Here is a 19,358-nt window from a genome sequence, read left to right as displayed (position 1 = left end):
TTACCTTCATTTTAATTTCCAGAATGTTAACTAATGTTCTGTGATAATGTGTCTTTAGAATATTTTCACATTGCATTTTCTCATTTGATTATTATAAAAGTAGGCAGGGCAATTGAGTATGTACTGTGTAAAGTAAACTGAGGCATGGAAGGTTGAGGTGACTGGTCCGAGGGCAGACAACTAATAAATAACCCAGCCGGGGCTATATACCCAGAGTTAGCCAAACTGCAAGATTTACAGGGCCAGTCCTCTGCACAAGCTCACCTTCACTTCTGACAACACCTGCAAGTGTAGAGGGTTCCCAGAACCCTTTCAGGTTCAGTAATTTGCTAGAAGATCTCACAGAACTCACAGCAAGTTGTTATACTTGTGGCTACTGTATTACAAGGAAATAATACAGGTTAAAATTATCCAAAGGAATAAAGGCATAGGGCAGAGTCTTGGAGGATTCTACATGTGTCCTTAGGATTCATTACTCTCCTGGTATTGATATGTGACCGTACACACAGAATATTACCAACCAGGGAAGTTCACCCAAGTATTAGTGTTTACAGTCTGTCTGTATTGAGGCTTCATTGTGTAGGTATGATTGATTGAACTCAGTTCAACAGAGTTGAACTCATGTGGCCAACTGATACCACATGACTCAAAGGCCCTACCCTAAATCACGTGGTTGGTCTTTTTGGCATGGCCATTCCTCACCCTAAGACTATTGAGTGTGGCCTGCCCACCCTAAGATTTAGTGTGATCAGCCTCCACTCTAGCCAAAGACACTCCGATTAGTTGTGACATAGATTGCCTCCAAGGAGCGGAGGGCAAAGGCCAGACCTCTCTGGGCAAGGCCAAATTATTTACTACATAGGCTAGAACTTGAATATTCTAATATATAGTCCCTTATTGAGCCATATTGATGCCATTTCCATCCTAACAATTCCCAAAAGGATCTAAGGTAGCTTTTAAAGATATGTAGAACATGTAACAGTGTACAGTTACTGATGTGTTTGTTGCCTGTTCCTTTATGTTTACCAAGGGTAACTACTTTAATTACTTTAAGTGCATTAAATAATAATGTTAACTAGAAGTAGAAAAGAAAGATGTTGCAAAGGGGAATCAAGAGTAAGGATATAAAATGGGTAAAAGAATAAAGCTAGTGTGCAAATTGTACCATAAAGTCTTATGTTAGCCATGTTAGCTTGCTAAGGTTAGCCATGTATTTGAGTCTTAACTTTCTAGCTGCTAGTGTGGAGGGAAATAAGATTATGATTCACCATGTCTATAAAATAGAAACAAATGGATTATTTAGGGAAGCATTTGGATGATATCCACTAAAGATCCCAGTAAAGTCTGTAACAAAAAGAATCTGCATTTTTTTCTACATTGTTCTTATAGTCATCAAGATAACAAGTTTTACAAAATTGGTTCTTGAGGAGACTCTTAATACAGGTTGATGCCATTATATGAAGTGTACAGTTTGGGTAAGGACAGGCAGTTCTAGAGTCTAGTAGAAATAGGGAGATTAGAGACTGGGAATACAATATATAGACTGTTCCATATCAGAGGCTTTTAGTTGGACTGGTTTGACCAGGGAGTCAAACTTACTTGAATTTTGCCATTTCTATACAAGTTGGTACTTTAGAAAGTTTGTTAATTTTAAGCTTACATTTTGTTCATAATCTTTAAAATTTTTGATATCTTGATATTTAATGTATTGAGTATTTTGTGTTGAAGTGAAAGTTGATCTATTAAATACTGGTAACATTTGTTTTGCCGGGAAATTGGCTAAAGAAGTACCATCTCTATTTCATCACCGTTTCCTCAAGTACATGATTTGTTAGTTTTTGTTTTCGACTAAGCATAGAATAAGAATTTTCTCATTTGATTATTATAAAAGTAGGCAAGGCAAGTATGTATTGTGTAAAGTAAACTGAGGCATGGAAGGTTGAGGTGACTGGTCCTAGGGCAGACAACTAATAACCCAGCTGGGGCTATATACCCAGAGTTAGCCAAACTGCAAGATTTACAGGGCCAGTCCTCTGCACAAGCTCACCTTCACTTCTGTATATTCAGTAGTATTACTGAATACTGAAGTAATACTGAAGTAGTATTACTGAATACTGAAGTAATACTGAAGAAGTGTCACTGAATACTGAAGTAATACTGAAGAAGTGTCACTGAATACTGAAGTAATACTGAAGAAGTGTCACTGAATACTGAAGTAATACTGAAGAAGTGTCACTGAATACTGAAGTAATACTGAAGAAGTGTCACTGAATACTGAAGTAATACTGAAGAAGTGTTACTGAATACTGAAGTAATACTGAAGAAGTGTCACTGAATACTGAAGTAATACTGAAGAAGTGTTACTGAATACTGAAGTAATACTGAAGAAGTGTTACTGAATACTGAAGTAATACTGAAGAAGTGTTACTGAATACTGAAGTAATACTGAAGAAGTGTTACTGAATACTGAAGTAATACTGAAGTGTTACTGAATACTGAAGTAATACTGAAGAAGTGTTACTGAATACTGAAGTAATACTGAAGAAGTGTTACTGAATACTGAAGTAATACTGAAGAAGTGTTACTGAATAGCTGTCGAAGCTATTAGTTATTTTTAATTTCCTAAAAACACATGTTTCAGGTCAAGGTTGAGAAAAATTCATTCTATGGATATTTTTATACTATTATTGTTTGAAATTAACATTTCTTGAGAAAATGAAATTTAACAATTAGAAGTTTATTATTTCTCAATGAAATAAAAGATTAAAAAGAAAGAAACTTCTCCCAGAAGAGCTTTCATGTTTAATTGTGAAAGACTGTATTTTTTTAAAAGTTGGCAAACTGTTTACCCATGGATTATTGTCTCAATGTATCTCACTTTATGGAATGGATATATGAGTAAACATTCTAAAGATTACTTTCCTTAATCTTCAAATTTCTTTGCCTTCTATCATAAAATTTAATTGTATTTCTACAGATGTAGGTTTTAGAGTTAAAATTTAAAAGTAAAGTTATCTAAGAGTACAGCAATACCTTTACATATCCCACTGAAAAGAAATATCTTTCAATAAGTTAATTACTAAGTTACAAATTACAAATAATTAATCATTGAAGTATCGTCAAAATTTTCATTCCCCAGATCTGTTCCACAGCGTACAGTTACGGATGTGTTTGTTGCCTTTTACTTGATATTTACCAAGGATGACACTAAAATTTCTTTAAATGCCAGCTTGGAGCTTGCTTTTTATTCTTAAACACTGTCTCCCACTTTTTTTTTTTTTTTTTAAGCTCTGGGTTCCCTTCATTATCCTGTGGAAGTAGTGGTAGCAGTTCATCCAACACGACTGTGAATTCTCCTGCCTTGTCCTATAGACTCAGCATTGGTGAGTCCATCACCAACCGACGAGATTCCACTACAACCTTCAGTAGCACCATGAGCTTGGCCAAACTTCTACAAGAGCGAGGCATCTCTGCCAAAGTGTACCACAGCCCAATTTCAGAGCACCCCCTCCAGCCTCTCCCTAAATCCCTGGCTATCCCTTCCACACCACCAAATTCACCATCTCACTCACCTTGCCCTTCTCCTTTACCCTTTGAGCCTCGAGTGCATCTCTCTGAAAATTTTTTGGCCTCTCGACCAGCTGAGACATTCCTCCAGGAGATGTATGGCTTGAGACCCTCCCGGAACCCTCCTGATGTTGGCCAGTTGAAGATGAACTTAGTGGACAGGCTGAAGAGACTGGGGATAGCCAGAGTGGTCAAGAACCCTGGTGCCCAAGAGAATGGAAGATGCCAGGAGGCAGAAATTGGTCTTCAAAAACCAGATTCTGCTGTTTATTTAAATTCAGGTAGCAGTTTATTAGGTGGACTAAGGAGGAATCAGAGTCTTCCAGTCATAATGGGTAGCTTTGCTGCCCCAGTTTGCACATCGTCACCCAAAATGGGTGTCCTGAAGGAGGACTGAGGTTCAGCAGTTAACTGACCTCTTATACAAGTTAGCACATGAAGGACAGATATGCACTGAAACATGTGGTCTGGTCTGACTTGAGAGAAAAGGAATGTTGCACAAGGGCTGTGAATGTGAAAGGGGGAATGGAGGAATGGAAATAAATTGGGATGAGCTCTAATGGAGGAAGTCGGGCAAATTGAAAGTATAAATGAATGGGCCATGAGTGTTCAGAGGGAGAAAAGAAAGGTTTAATATACTCCTTCAGTTGAGTTTTCTTGTCTTGAACATAAAAAGTGAATACAAATAAATTCAGTAATACTAAAACATTCAGAGATACTGAACTTGCTGGCACATTTACTTCTGGTAAGCATAAAGCAGAGAGAACCCAGGTTAGAAGGATGGGAAGAGAAAAAGAGCAGTTTTATTGCTTATAGAAAGCCATTCTGAAGGGTTGGTGGAGTAAGCTCAGTCTATTACTGAGACAATAGTGAGATGGCTTATATGCTTCCCCTGTTAATATCTGGTTAAATTATGTATCCATCAAATGGTATGCTCGCAGCATTAGCAAAATTAGGAGTTTCATCTTTTTCATTGAATCACAGGTGGAGACTCCTATTTTCCTTTCTGTTTTCAGGCCTTTGAGCCCCTGGGAGCCCAAATACCACTCAATTATTTTGTATTTATGATTAATAAAAGTTCATTTTTTAAATTTGTATTTTTATACAACCTCCAAAAAAAAAAAACAACTGGGTAGAGGGTGGGAGGGATTTACTTTTAAGAAGCAAAATGTGAGTAAATTGGAACCAAGAAAACTTGTTTTTAGAATATTTCTTACAGTACAGTAGCCAAGGAATGCAAACATAATTGCATGTTTTTAAAAATTCCTTGGAGGCTGGAAAGGGTTAAGCCAGAAGTGCAATCAATAGGAATTAGGGAATGTTGTATATTTATATATGTAAACTTTTTTTTGTAAGAAAAGTTGGTTACAACTAAACCAACTTTTTCCAAAGTGCGCTATGCATATTTTTAATGAAAGATGACATGTATTTGCACAAAAATCCTCAGGCACATTAAATTATTGTAAACTGAAGTAAAGCCCAGGTGCTTGCTTTGAGATTGTGTTTTTTTTTTTCCTAATGTAAAATAAAATAAAACACATCTGCCTTCTTGATATTTATAGAATTAGAGAATAAACTTTTTAATGGGGGAATCAAAGCTTTTTCTTTTTCTCTAAGGTTCTTTTTTTTTATTCAAACTGTATGAAATGGCAAAGTGAGGCTCTGGGGTTAGATTTCAGCATTCAGCAGTTGACACAGGCTAAGAAATGGAAAGAAGTAGATCTGTTTTTTCTCAGCGTTGCTGAGCAAAGTCTGCTTCTCATCAGATAAGATGGCTTTGTCTAGACAGCATGCAGTTCAGAAAGAAATGTCTTTATACAAAAGACATGATAGAGAAAAGATGAGAGAGGGGGCTAGTTATTTTGTTTATGAAAATGGCAAGTAAATTACTTGATCTTTTTGGTGCTTAATTTGCAAATGTTTTGTTCCTTTGTCCTGACTTAAAGGCAGTTTTCTGAAGAACTCTTGACTCTTGCTCCTATGGTTCCCATAGGCACACCTATTCCCAGGCCAAGGGGAGTCCTTCCTCTCCCCTTTTGAGGCATCCCTGCCATCCCCCCACTTAGAACTATGTGCTCAAAAAAGCCAACATGAATGCAGTGGTAAAAATGTGTTAGTTTCTTATACTTTTTAGAATCTCTTAATAAAATTTTTCTAAATAAATTCCACAAAAACAAAGGGTGAAGATGGTCTCTCCCTTTCATTCCCCTTCACTCAGTTGTGCTGAGGTCAGTAGAGCGTACACATTCAGAAAGGATTCCAGCAGGTTTATATATGAATATAAGTGTCCCTGAATGGGACAGGCATTAAATAGAAGAATCCCTGCTGTTTAAATTTCCCACATATTCCAATTCACTTTTAAAAAATACCATTTGAATTTGTATTTCATAAAGTGACTCTGGGGTGCTTACTTTAGCCAATTCTTAAAATTTTTTATTTGTTCCCTAAGAAAGTAATTAATGTTTCTGTTGCCTGGACAGTTACAGTTACAAGAAACATCAGGAAGTAGGAAATTGTAGGGCCAGAGAGTAGTACAACATTAAATTGTCCGATTTATATGTATTACATAAACCTATAAATTGAACTAGATCTTGCCGTGCTCTGTATTATTTGTATACTTTTTTATAATTAATGACTAAATGATCACTTTGAAGGCAGGGTGGTGGGGGTGTGTTAGCAGCCAAATAAGCACATCTGATCAAAAAGAACCAGACTTAGATTTTTGTAAGTACATTGATGTTGATGTTCCACCAGAAACACCTTAATTGTATACTGTTGTGTAATGTCTCTAGAAAGGAATCCTGTCTTAAAACTGGGTTTTGCTGTTTTTTGAAATTTCCACCTAAAATCATTTTTGGTATACCCTGATAATCTCTATAATATTAGAATTGTCTGCAAAATATAGTAAGAAGAATTGGAGCCTAATAGCTGGTTCCTCCCAATTTATCTGTTATGTTTTGGTCCTATTCACATTTTAGTTTTTTCTATGATAAAAATTGCATGTGTACTTTCATACCAGTATAGGAAACCTCAATCTTTTTTTTTCTCCTTTAAGAAAGTTTTCAGTGATTATACCTCAGGTATTTCTGAGTGTCCTATTGTCTAGTAGGAGAAATATCTTCCTGAGCTCAGAATTAAAAGTTGTCCTAAATTATGAAGGTCCCAAATCTTGTGTAAATAACCTTAGGTATGAGTCCTTACGGAGAAGTTAATGACCATTGATAAAGTACTTTTTTAGAAAATGTTGTGCTGTATGTTCTTGATTTGACATAAATGAAGACTTTGGCAAGGGAGGAAATAAGTTAAAAGGCAGCTTACAAGAGCCTATTCCCTATAAAGGGTATAATTTTACACAGTACTCAAAGCTTGTTATCTTTTCTGACCATTTTAGTACAGAGTTAGTACTTGGTGGTTACTAACATCAACTTGTGACATCTAGAACTAGGGCTCTTAGTGTTTAGTGGGCCACTTCTCTGATGTTAGATGCGTGTAGACCTGTACTCCACATGCAACCCAACAGCAGTGCAGTGTGATAACTGAGCAGTCGCATGGCAGAGGACATCCCCCTCAGAGTGGGCACAGGTGCCCTCTAGGGCAGCCAGGGGAATACTGTTGTTCGATACCTGGGATTTGACTTTGTCAAACAGCTCTTTGTGCACCTATCTTTGTTTTGTCAAATGTAGATCAGTTAATAAACATGAGTAGCTTGAATTTTCATTTGTCTCCCTGTGTCTTTGTCCCAGCTGTTTGCACAGGTAATCCTGTACTAAATCTTTTCTGTTATGTTTTTGGTTAGAAAACAACCTCTACTTGTCAAACCAACACATACACAAGAAACCACTAATAGTAATAATAAACAGATCTTAATGTATTTTCCTTGATATTTTTTAAAATAGAATAGACAGTATCTATGTATACCATAATACTTCCTTAGCAAAAGTAACAGCAACGTAAAAATAAAAATCTAAAGTCATTGATATGCAGATACCAAATTTGAGAAGATTCAGGAAGTATGAAGCAGTTCTTTTCCTGTAGTCCACAGTTTTCTGTTGACGCTCTTAGCTATTTAAAAGTTGTTTCCAAGAAGCTAAATTTGACAATTGTTAGACTCTAACAGAAAAGGTCTTTTGATACTCTGTCTTCTTCACAACTTAATTTCTTTTTTTTTATAATTTCCATTTTTATTTTAGATTCTGGGATATATGTGCAGGGTTGTTACCTGGATATATTCCATGAGGCTGAGGCTTAGAGTATGATTGATCCTGTTACCCAGATACAGAGTATAGCATCCAATACGTAGTTTTTCAACCCTTTCCCCCCTCCATCCCTGCTGTAATAGCCCCCAGTTTCTATTGTTGCCATCTTTATGTCCTTGAGTAGCCAATGTTTACCTCCCACTTGTAAGTGAGAACATGCCGTATTTGGTTTTCTGTTTCTGTGTTAATTTGCTTAGGATAATGGCCTCTACCTACATGCATGTTGCCATGAAGGACATGATTTCAGGGTTTTTTATGGCTGCATACTATTCCATGGTGTATATATACCACATTTTCCTTATCCAGTCCACCATTGATGGACACTTAGGTTGATTCCATGTCTTTGCTATTGTGAATAATGCTGCGATGAACATGAATGCATGTATCTTTTTGTAGAATGATTTATTTTCTTTTGGTTGTATACCCAATAGTGGAATTACTGGGTTGAATGGTAGTTCTGATTTAATTTCTTTGAGAAATCTCCAAACTGCCTTCCAAAGTAGCTGAGCTAATTTACATTCCCACCAACGGTGTATGAGCATTCCCTTTTCTCCACAGCCTCGCTAGTATCTGTTTTTTTGTTTATTTGTTCATTATGAGACAGAGTCTTACTCTGTCACCCAGGCTTGAGTGCAGTCGTGCAATCATGGCTCACTGCAACCTCAACCTCCTGTGCTCAATCGATCCTCCCACCTCAACTTCCCAAGTAGCTGGAACTGCAGGCGTGTGCCACAATGTCCAGTTAATTTTTGTATTTTTTGCAGAGATAGGGACTCACCATGCTGCCCAGGCTGGTCTCAAATTCCTGAACTCAAGCAATTCTCCCGCCTTGGCCTCTGAAAGTGCTGGGATTACAGACATGAGCCACTGCATCTGGCACATACTATTATTACTATTATTATACTTTAAGTTCTGGGGTACATGTGCAAAACATGCAGGTTTGTTGCATAGGTATACACATGCCATGGTGGTTTGCTGCACCCATCAACCTGTCATCTACATTAGGTATTTTTCCTAATGCTATCCCTCCCCTAGGCCCCCACCCCCAACAGGCCCCGGTGTGTGATGGTCCCCTCCCTGTGTCCATGTGTTCTCATTGATCAACTCCCACTTATGAGTGAGAACATGCAGTGTTTGGTTTTCTGTTCTTGTGTTAGTTTGCTGAGAATGATGGTTTTTAGCTTCATCCATGTCCCTGCAAAGGAAACAAACTCATCCTTTTTTATAGCTGCATAGTATTCCATGGTGTATATGTGCCACATTTTCTTTATCCAGTCTATCATTGATGGGCATTTGGGTTGGTTCCAAGTTTTTGCTATTGTGAACAGTGCCGCAATAAACATACATATGCATGTGTCTTTATAGTAGAATGATTTATAATCCTTTGGGTATATACCCAATAATGGGATTGCTGGGTCAAATGGTATTTCTAGTTCTAGATCCTTGAGGAATTGCCACACTGTCTTCCACAGTGGTTGAACTAATTTATACTCCCACCAACAGTGTAAAAGCATTCCTATTTACCCACATTCTCTCCAGCACCTGTTGTTTCCTGACTTTTTAATGATTGCCATTCTAACTGGAGTGAGATGGTATCTCATTGTGGTTTTGATTTCCATTTCTCTAATGACCAGTGATGATGAGTTTTTTTTCATATGTTTGTTGGATGCATAAATGCCTTCTTTTGAGAAGTGTCTGTTCATATCCTTTGCCCACTTTTTGATGGGGTTGTTTTTTTCTTGTAAATTTTTTTAAGTTCTTTTTAGAGTCTGGATATTAGCCCTTTGTCAGATGGATAGATTGCAAAAATTTTCTCTCATTCTCTAGGTTGCCTATTCTCTCTGATGGTAGTTTCTTTGGCTGTGCAGAAGCTCTTTAGTTTAATTAGATCCCATTTGTCTATTTTGACTTTTGCTGCCATTGCTTTTGGTGTTTTAGTCATGAAGTCTTTGCCCATGCCTATGTTCTAAATGGTATTGCCTAGGTTTTCTTGTAGGGTTTCTATGGTTTTAGGTCTTACGTTTAAGTCTTTAATCCATCTTGAGTTAATTTTTGTATAAGGTGTAAGGAAGGGATACAGTTTCAGCTTTCTGCATGTGGCTAGCCAGTTTTCCCAGCACCATTTTATGAAATAGGGGATCCTTTCCCCATTGCTTGTTTTTGTCAGGTTTGTCAAAGATCAGATGGTTGTAGATGTGTGGTGTTATTTCTGAGGGCTCTGTTCTGTTCCCTTGGTCCATATATCTGTTTTGGTACCAGTACCATGCTGTTGTGGTTATTGTAGTCTTGTAGTATAGTTTGAAGTCAGGTAGCGTGATGCCTCCAGCTTTGTTCTTTTTGCTTAGGATTGTCTTGGCTATGCAGGCTCTTTTTTGGTTCCATATGAAATTTAAAGTAGTTTTTTCCAATTCTATGAAGAAAGTCAATGGTAGCTTGATGGGGATAGCATCAAATCTATAAATTACTTTGGGCAGTATGGCCATTTTCACAGTATTGATTCTTCCTATCCATGAGCATGGAATGTTTTTCCACTTGTTTGTGTCCTCTCATTTCCTTGAGCAGTGGTTTGCAGTTCTCCCTGAAGAGGTCCTCACATCCCTTCTAAGTTGGATTCCTAGGTATTTTGTTCTCTTTGTAGCAGCTGTGAATGGGAGTTCACTCATGATTTGGCTGTTTGTCTGTTATTGGTGTATAGGAATGCTTGTATTTTTGCACATTAATTTTGTATCCTGAGACTTTGCTGAAGTTGCTTATCAGCTTAAAGGAGATTTGGGGCTGAGACATGGGGTTTTCTAAATATACACTCATGTCACCTGCAAACAAAGACAATTTGACTTCCTCTTTTCCTAATTGAATACCCTTTATTTCTTTCTCTTGCCTGATTGCTCTGGCCAGAACTTCCAGTGCTATGTTAAATAGGAGTGGTAGGAAAGGGCATCCTTGTCCTGTGCCAGTTTTCAAAGGGAATGCTTCCAGGTTTTGCCCAGTGTGATATTGGCTGTGGGTTTGTCATAAATAGCTCTTATTATTTTGAGAAATGTTCCATCAATACCTAGTTTATTGAGAGTTTTTAACATGAAGGGCTGCTGAATTTTGTTGAAGGCCTTTTCTGCATCCATTGAAATAATCATGTGGTTTTTGTCATTGGTTCTGTTTATGTGATGGATTATGTTTATTGATTTATGAATGTTGAACCAGCCTTGCATCCCAGGGATGAAGCCACTTATCATGGAGGATAAGCTTTTTGATGTGGTGCTGGATTCTGTTTGCCAGTATTTTGTTGAGGATTTTAGCGTCAATGTTCATAAGGGATATTGGCCTGAAATTTTCTTTTTTTGTTGTGTCTTAGCCAGGTTTTGGTATCAGGATGATGCTGGCCTCATAAAATGAGTTAGGGAGGATTCCCTCTTTTTCTATTGTTTGGAATAGTTTCAGAAGGAATGGTATCAGCTCCTCTTTGTAACTCTGGTAGATTTCGGCTGTGAATCCATCTGGTCCTGGGCTTTTTTTAGTTGGTAGGCTATTAATTGCTGCCTCAATTTCAGAATCTCTTATCAGTCTATTCAGGGATTTGACTTCTTCCTGGTTTAGTCTTGGGAGGGTGTATGTGTCCAGGAATTTATCCATTTCTTCTAGATTTTCTAATTTATTTTCATAGAGGTGTTTATAGTATTCTCTGATGGTAGTTTGTATTTCTGTGGGATCAGTGTGATATCCCCTTTATCATTTTTTATTGCATCTATTTGATTCTTCTCTCTTTTCTTCTTTATTAGTCTTGCTAGCAGTCTATTTTGTTGATCTTTTCAAAAAATCAGCTCCTGGATTCATTGATTTTTTGAAGGGTTTTTTTGTGTCTCTATCTCCTTCAGTTCTGCTCTGATCTTATTTATTTATTTATTTATTTCTTGTCTTCTGCTAGCTTTTGAATTTGCTCTTGCTTCTGTTATTCTGTGGGAGTCTAAGTCTTTTTGTAGGTCTCTAAGACTTGCTTTATGAATCTGGCTGCTCCTGTATTGGGTGCATAGATATTTAGGATAGTTAGCTCTTCTTGTTGCATTGATTCTTTTACCATAATTCCCTTGTCTCTTTTGATCTTTGTTGATTTAAAGTCTGTTTTATCAGAGACTAGGATTGCAACCCCTGCTGTTTTTTTTTTTTGTTTTTTTTTTTTGCTTTCCATTTGCTTGGTAAATATTCCTCCATCCCTTTATCTTGAGCCTATGTGTGTCTTTGCATGTGAGATGGGTCTCCTGAATACAGCACACCGATGGGTCTTGACTGTTTATGCAATTTGCCAGTCTGTGTCTTTTAATTGGGGCATTCAGTCCATTTACATTTAAGGTTAATATTGTTATTTGTCAATTTTATCCTGCTATTATGATGCTAACTGGTTATTTTGCCTGTTAGTTGATGCAGTTTCTTCATAGTGATGATGGCATTTACAGTTTGGTATGTTTTTGCAGAGGCTGGTAGTGGTTTTTCCTTTCCATGTTTAGTATTTCCTTCAGGAGCTCTTGTAAGGCAGGCCTGGTGGTGACAGAATCTCTCAGCATTTGCTTGTCTGTAAAGGATTTTATTTCTCCTTCACTAATGAAGCTTAGTTTGGCTGAATATGAAATTCTGGGTTGAAAATTCTTTTCTTTAAGAATGTTGAATATTGGCCCCCACTCTCTTCTGTCTTGTAGGGTTTCTGCTGAGAGATCCACTGTTAGTCTGATGGGCTTCCCTTTGTGGGTATCCCAAACTTTCTCTCTGGCTGCCCTTAACATTTTTTCCTTCATTCCAACCTTGGTGAATCTGACGATTATGTGTCTTAGGGTTGCTCTTCTCGAGGAGTATCTTTGTGGTGTTCTCTGTATTTCCTGAATTTGAATGTTGGTCTGCCTTGCTAGGTTGGGGACGTTCTCCTGGATATTATGCTGAAGAGTGTTTCCAACTTGGTTCCATTTTCCCTGTCACTTTCAGGTACACCAATCAAATGTAGATTTGGTCTTTTCACATAGTCCCATATTTCTCGGAGGCTTTGTTCGTTTCTTTTCCCTCTTTTTTCTCTAATCTTGTCTTCTCGCTTTATTTCATTGAGTTGATCTTCAATCTCTGATATCCTTTCTTCTGCTTGATCAATTCAGCTATTGATACTTGTGTATGCTTCTCGAAGTTCTTATGCTGTGTTTTTCACCTCTATCAGGTAATTTATGTTCTCCTCTGAACTGGTTATTCTAATTAGCAATTCATCTAACCTTTTTTCAAGGTTCTGAGTTTCCTTGCATTGGGTTAGAACATGCTCCTTTGGCTCAGAGGTGTTTGTTATTACCCACCTTCTGAAGCCTACTTCTGTCAATTCGTCAAACTCACTCTCCATCCAGTTTTGTTCCCTTGCTGGCAAGAAGTTGTGATCCTTTGTAGGAGAATAGGCATTCTGGTTTTTGGAGTTTTCAGCCTTTTTGCAGTGGTTTCTCCCCATCTTCGTGGATTTATCTACCTTTGATCTTTGAAGTCGGTGACCTTCGGAGGAGGTCTCTGAGTGGACATCTTTTTTGTTGATGTTGATACTATTCCTTTCTGTTTGTTAGTCTTCCTTATAACAGTCATTCAGGCCCCTCTGCTTCAGGTCTACTGGAGTTTGTTGGAGGTCCACTCCAGACCCTGTTTGCCTGGGTATCACCAGCAGAGGCTGCAGAACAGCAAAGATTGCTGCCTGTTCCTTCCTCTGGAAGCTTTGTCCCAAAGGGGCACCTGCCAGATGCCAGCCAGAGCTCTCCTGTATGAGGTGATAGATGCATGGTCGGCCCCTACTTGGAGGTGTCTCCCAGTCAGGATACACGGAGTTCAGGGACCCACTTGAGGAGGCAGTCTGTCCCTTATCAGAGTTCGAACGCTATACTGGAAGATCCGCTGCTCTCTTCAGAGCTGCCAAGCAGGGACATTTATGTCTGCTGAAGCTGCGCCCCTAACCGACCCTTCCCCCAGGTGCTCTGTCCCAGGATGGTGGGGATTTTATCTGTAAGTCCCTTACGGGCTGCTGCCTTTTTTTCAGAGATGCCCTGCCCAGAGAGGAGGGAATCTAGAGAGGCAGTCTGGCTGCAGCGGCCTTGCTGAGCTGTGGTGGGCTCCACCCAGTTCAAACTTCCCAGCAGCTTTGTTTACACTGTGAGGGTAAAACCGCCTACCAAAGCCTCAGCAATGGCGGATGCCCCTCCCCACACCAAGCTGGGCCATCCCAGGTCGATCTCAAATTGCTGTGCTGGCAGCAAGAATTTCAAGCCTGTAGATCTTAGCTTGCAGGGCTCTTTGGGGATGGGACCCGCTGAGCCAGACCACTTGGCTCCCTGGCTTCAGCCCGCTTTCCAGAGGAGTGAGCTGTTCTGTTTCACTGGTGTTCCAGGTGCCACTGGGGTATTGAAAAAAAAAAAAACTCCTGCAGCTAGCTTTGTGTCTGCCCAAATGGCCACCCAGTTTTGTGCTGGAAACCCAGGGCCCTGGTGGCATAGGCACCAGAGGGAATCTCCTGATCTGTGGGAGCATGGGAAAAGCATGGTATCTGGGCCGGAGTGAACGGTACAGTCCCTAATGGCTTCCCTTGGCTAGGAGAGGGAGTTCCCCAACCCCTTGTGCTTCCCAGGTGAGTCAATGCCCTACCCTGCTTCAGCTCACCCTCACTGGCCTGCACCCACTGTCCAACCAGTCCCAATGAGATGAACCAGGTACCTCAGTTGGAAATGCAGAAATCACCTGCCTTCTGCATTGATCTCACTGGGAGCTGTAGACCGGAGCTGTTCCTATTCAGCCATCTTGCCTAGGGCTTCCACATATCTTATTTTTTGACTTTTTAGTGATAGCCATTCTGACTGGTGTGAGATGTTACATTCACAGTGGTTTTGATTTGCATTTCTCTTATGATTAGTGATGTTGAGCATTTTTTCATGTTTGTTGTCCACTTGTATGTTTTCTTTTGAGAAGTGTTTGTTCATGTGTTTTGACCATTTTTAAATGGATTTATTAAGTTTTTGCCCATTCAGTTGTTTAAGTTCCTTGTAGATCCTGGATATTAGACCTTTGTCAGATGCATAGTTTGCAAATAATTTTCTCACATTATATAGGTTGTCTATTTACTATTGAGGGCTTAGTCATAAATTCTTTCCCAAGGCCCATGTCCAAAATAATGTTTCCTAGGTTTCTTCTAGGATTCTTACAGTTTGAGGTCTTATATTTAAATCATTAATCCATCTTTGATTTTTATATATGGTGAAAGGTAAGGGTCCAGTTTCATTCTTCTGCATATGGCTGGCCAGCTATCCCAACACCATTTATTGAATAGGAAGTCCTTTTCCCACTGCTTATTTTTGTCGACTTTGTCAAAGATCAAATGGCTGTAGGTGTGTGGCTTTATTTCTGAATTCAGTATTCTGTTTCACTGATCTATGTTTTTGTACCAATACAATGCTCTTTTGGTTACTGTAGCTTTGTAGTGTAGTTTGAAGTCAGGTAATGAGATGCCTCCAGCTTTTCTCTTTTTGCTTAGGATTGCTTTGGCTATTTAGGCTCTTTTTGATTCCATATGAATTTTAGAATGCTTTTTTTCTAGTTCTGTGAAAAATGATATTGGTAGTTTGATAGGAATAGTGTTCACTCTGTACATTGTTTGGGGCAGTATGGCCATTGTAATGATATTGAGTATTCCTATCCATTATTATAAAATATTTTTCCATTTGTGTCATCTGTGATTTATTTCAGCAGTGTTTTACAGTTTGTCTTGTAGCCGTCTTTCACCTCCCTGATTAGATGTATTCCTAGGTATTGTGTGTATGTTTGTGTGGCTGTTGTAAGTGGAATTGTGTTCTTGATTCTGCTCTCAGCTTGATTGTTATTGCTGTATAGAAATGCTACTGATTTTTGTATCCTGAAACTTACTGAAGTCGTTTATCAGTTCCAGGAGGCTTTTGGCAGAGTCTAGGGTTTTCTAGGTATACAATCATATCATCAGCAAAGAGAAATAGTTTAGCTTATTTTCCTATTTGGATGCCTTTTGTTTCTTTCTCTTGCCTGATTGCTCTGGCAAAATCTTCCAGTACTGTTTTGAATAGGAGTGGTAAAAATGGGCATCTTTGTCTTGTTCCTGTTCTCAATGGAAATGCTTCCTATATTTGCCCGTTCACTATAATGTTGATTGTGGATTTGTCATAGATGGCTCTCATTATTTTGAGATAATTTCCTGTGATGCCTAGTATCTTGAGACATTTTATCAGGAAGGGATGTTGGATTTTATCAACAGCCTTTTCCGCATCTATTGAGATGATCATATGATTTTTTTTTTTTTTTTTTTTTTTTTTGAGACAGAGTCTCACACTATCACCCAGGCTGGAGTGCAGTGGTGTAATCTCGGTTCACTGCAACCTCCACCTCTAGAGTTCAAACAATTTTCCTGCCTTAGCCTCCTGGGTAGCTGGGATTACAGGTGTGTGCCAGCATGCCCAGCTAATTTTTGTAATTTTAGTAGAGACAGGGTTTCACCATGTTGCCCAAGCTGGTTTCAAACTCCTGACCTCAGGTGATCCACCTGCCTCAGCTTCCCAAAGTGCTGGGATTACAGGCATGAGCCACCCTACCTGGCCTGATTTTTGTTTTTAATTCAATTCTGTTTATATGGTGAATCACATTTGTTGATTTGCATATGTTTAACCAACCTTGCATTCCAAGAATGAAGCCTACTAGATTATGGTGAATTAGCTTTTTGATGTGCTGTTGGATTCAGTTTATTAGTATTTTGTTCAGGATTTTTGTGTCTATGTTCATAAAGATTACTGGCCTTTAGTTTTCTTTTTTCATTGTGTCTTTGACCAGTTTTGGGATTAGAATGATACCAAAACTGGCTTCATATAATGAGTTAGGGAGAAGTCCTTCCTTCTCAGTTTTTTTGAATAGTTTCAGTAGAATTGGTACCAGCTCTTCTTTGTACATCTGGTAGAATTTGGCTGTGAATTCTTCTGGTCGGGGCCTTTTTTTGGTGGTTAAGTTTTTTATTACTGATTCAATTTTGGAACTCAATGTTAGTCTATTCAGGCTTTCGATTTCTTCTTGATTTAATCTTGGGAAGTTGTGTGTTTCCGGGAATTCCAGAAGTTGTAGGTTTCTAGTTTTTGTGCATAGAGGTGTTCGTAATAATCTCTGAGGATCTTTTGTATTTCTCTCAGTTATGATGTCACCTCTGTCCTTTCTGACCAGGCTTACTTGGAGCTTCTTTTCTTTGTTAATTTAGCTAGCAGTCTGTCAGTCTTGTTTATTTTTTTCAAATAACCAACTTTTGGTTTCATTAATTCTTTGTATGGATTTTGGGGTCTCAATTTCATTCAGTGCTGCTCTGACTTATTTCTTTTCTTTGCTGGCTTTGGGATTAGTTTGTTCTTTTCCTGTTTCCTCTATGTGTGATGTTAGATCATTAATTTAAGATCTTTCTAACTTTTTGAGGTAGGTGTTTACTGCTATAAACTTTCCTCTTAAATACTGCTTTTGCTATATCCCAGAGATTTTTATATATTGTTTCTGTTTTCATTAATTTCAAAGAATTTTTTTATTTCTACCTTAATGCCATTGTTTACCCAAAAGTGATTGAGGAGCAAGTTGTTTATTTTCCATGTACTTATGTGGTTTTGAGCAATCTTCTTGATACTGATTTCTATTTTTATTCCACTGTGGTCTGAGAGTATGGTTGCTATGATTTTGATTTTTTTTTAATTTCTTAAAACTTACTTTATGACCAAGCATGTGGTCAATCCTGGAGTCCGTTCTGTGTGCAGATGAGAGGAATGTATATTCTGTGGTTGATGGGTGGAATATTCTGTAGATGTCTATTAGGCCCAATTGGTCAAGTGTTGAAGTTAAGTCTAGAATTTCTTTGTCGTTTTCTGCCTCAGTGATCTCTCTAATGCTGTCAATGTGGTGTTGAAGTCCCCCACTACTATTGTGTGGCTAAGTCTTTTTGTAGATCTGGAAGTACCTGTTTTATGAATCTGGTTGCTCTATTGTTGGCTGTGTATATATTTAGGGTAGTTAAGTCTTCTTGTTGAATTAACTCTTTATCATTATGTAATACCCTTCTTTGTCCTTTTTTTTACTGTTGTTGGTTAAAAGTGTGTTTTATCTGATATATGAATAGCAACCCCTACCCATTTTTCATTTTCTGTTTGCATGGTAAATCTTTTTCCAGCCCTTTACTTTGAGCCTATGGATGTCATTAATGTGTGACAATGGTCAGTTGAAGGTAGCAAATGGATGGCTCTTGTTTTTTTATCCAACTTGCCACCCTGTGCCTTTTAAGTGAGGTGTTTAGACTATTTACATTCAAGGTTAATATTTATATGCAAGGTTTTGATCTTATCATGAGATTGTTAGCTGGTTGTTTTGTAATTTCTGTGGTGTGGTTGCTTTATAGGATCTGTGGACTATGTTCTTAAAAGTGTGTTTTTGTGATAGCAGATATCATTCTATTGTTTCTGTATTTTGAACTCCTTTAAGAATCTTTTGTACAGCTGATCTGGTGGTAACATATTCCCTTAGCTCTTGCTTATCTAGAAAATATTTTCTTTCTCCTTTGCTTATGAAGCTTAATTTGGAGGTATATGACATTCTTGGTTGGAATTTCTTGTCTTTAAAAATGCCGAGAAAAGACTTCCAATCTCCCCTGGCACGTAAGGTTTCTGCTGAGAAGTCCACTGTTAGCCTGATGCATTCCCTTTGTACACAATCCGACCTTTTTCTCTAGCTGCCTTTAAGATGTTTTCTGCTGGGCGCGGTGGCTCACACCTGTAATCCTAGCACTTTGGGAGACCAAGGTCAGCAGATCACTTGAGCTCAGGAGTTCAAGACCAACCTGGCAAAACCTGGTCTCTACTAAAAATATAAAAATTAGCTGGCCGTGGTGGTGTGTGCCTGTAGTCGCAGCTACTCAGGAAGCTGAGGCACAAGAATCGTTTGAGCCCAGGAGCAGGAGGCTGCAGTGAGCCAAGATAATGCCACTGCATTCCAGCCTGGGTGACAGAGTGAGACTCCATCTTGAAAAAAAAAAAAAGTATTTTCTTTAGCATTGACCTTGGACAGTCTGGTGGCTATATACCTTGGTGATGCTCATTTTGTATAGTATCTTGCAGGTGTTCTCTGGATTTCTTGTATCTGGATGTCTACCTCTAGCAAGATTAAGGAAACTTTCTTGAATTATTCCCTCAAATATGTTTTCCAGGTTGTTCACTTTTTTCCTTCTCAGGAATGCCAGTAATTCATAGGTTTGGTTGTTTTACATAATCCCATATTTCTCAAAGCCTTTGTTTACCTTTAAAAATTATTTTTTCCTTATTTTTATGTAACTGAGTTAGCTCAAAAGATCGGTCTTCAAGCTCTGAAATTCTTTCTTCTGCTCGGTCCAGTCTACTGATAAAGCTTTCAATTGTATTTTGAAATTCCCTGAGTGAGTTTTTCAACTTCAGAAGCTCTGATTGATTGCTTTATAAGCTGTTTATCTCTTGCTTCATTTCCTGGATTGCT

The 19,358-nt window shown here is 38.4% G+C and overlaps 1 protein-coding gene across 4 annotated transcripts in view; it reads left to right on the top strand.

Annotated features, from left to right (window-relative positions):
- TRAK2 (trafficking kinesin protein 2) overlaps window positions 1–19,358 on the top strand; it is a 90,885-nt gene that overhangs the window by 69,562 nt on the left and 1,965 nt on the right. For 3 of the 4 annotated variants that reach the window (XM_030803949.1, XM_030803950.1, XM_003253945.3), the window contains one exon: window positions 3,289–7,284. In XM_030803949.1, coding sequence (XP_030659809.1) covers window positions 3,289–3,964 — 676 coding nt within the window. In that variant the 3' untranslated portion in view covers window positions 3,965–7,284. Of the gene's footprint in view, window positions 1–3,288; window positions 7,285–19,358 lie in introns of those variants that run through there. The other variant, XM_030803951.1, reaches the window with a different exon arrangement.

Source organism: Nomascus leucogenys, chromosome 22a, assembly GCF_006542625.1.
Source record: "Nomascus leucogenys isolate Asia chromosome 22a, Asia_NLE_v1, whole genome shotgun sequence".
Taxonomy (NCBI): Eukaryota; Metazoa; Chordata; class Mammalia; order Primates; family Hylobatidae; genus Nomascus; species Nomascus leucogenys.
This window is presented reverse-complemented; position numbering and strand designations above follow the sequence as displayed.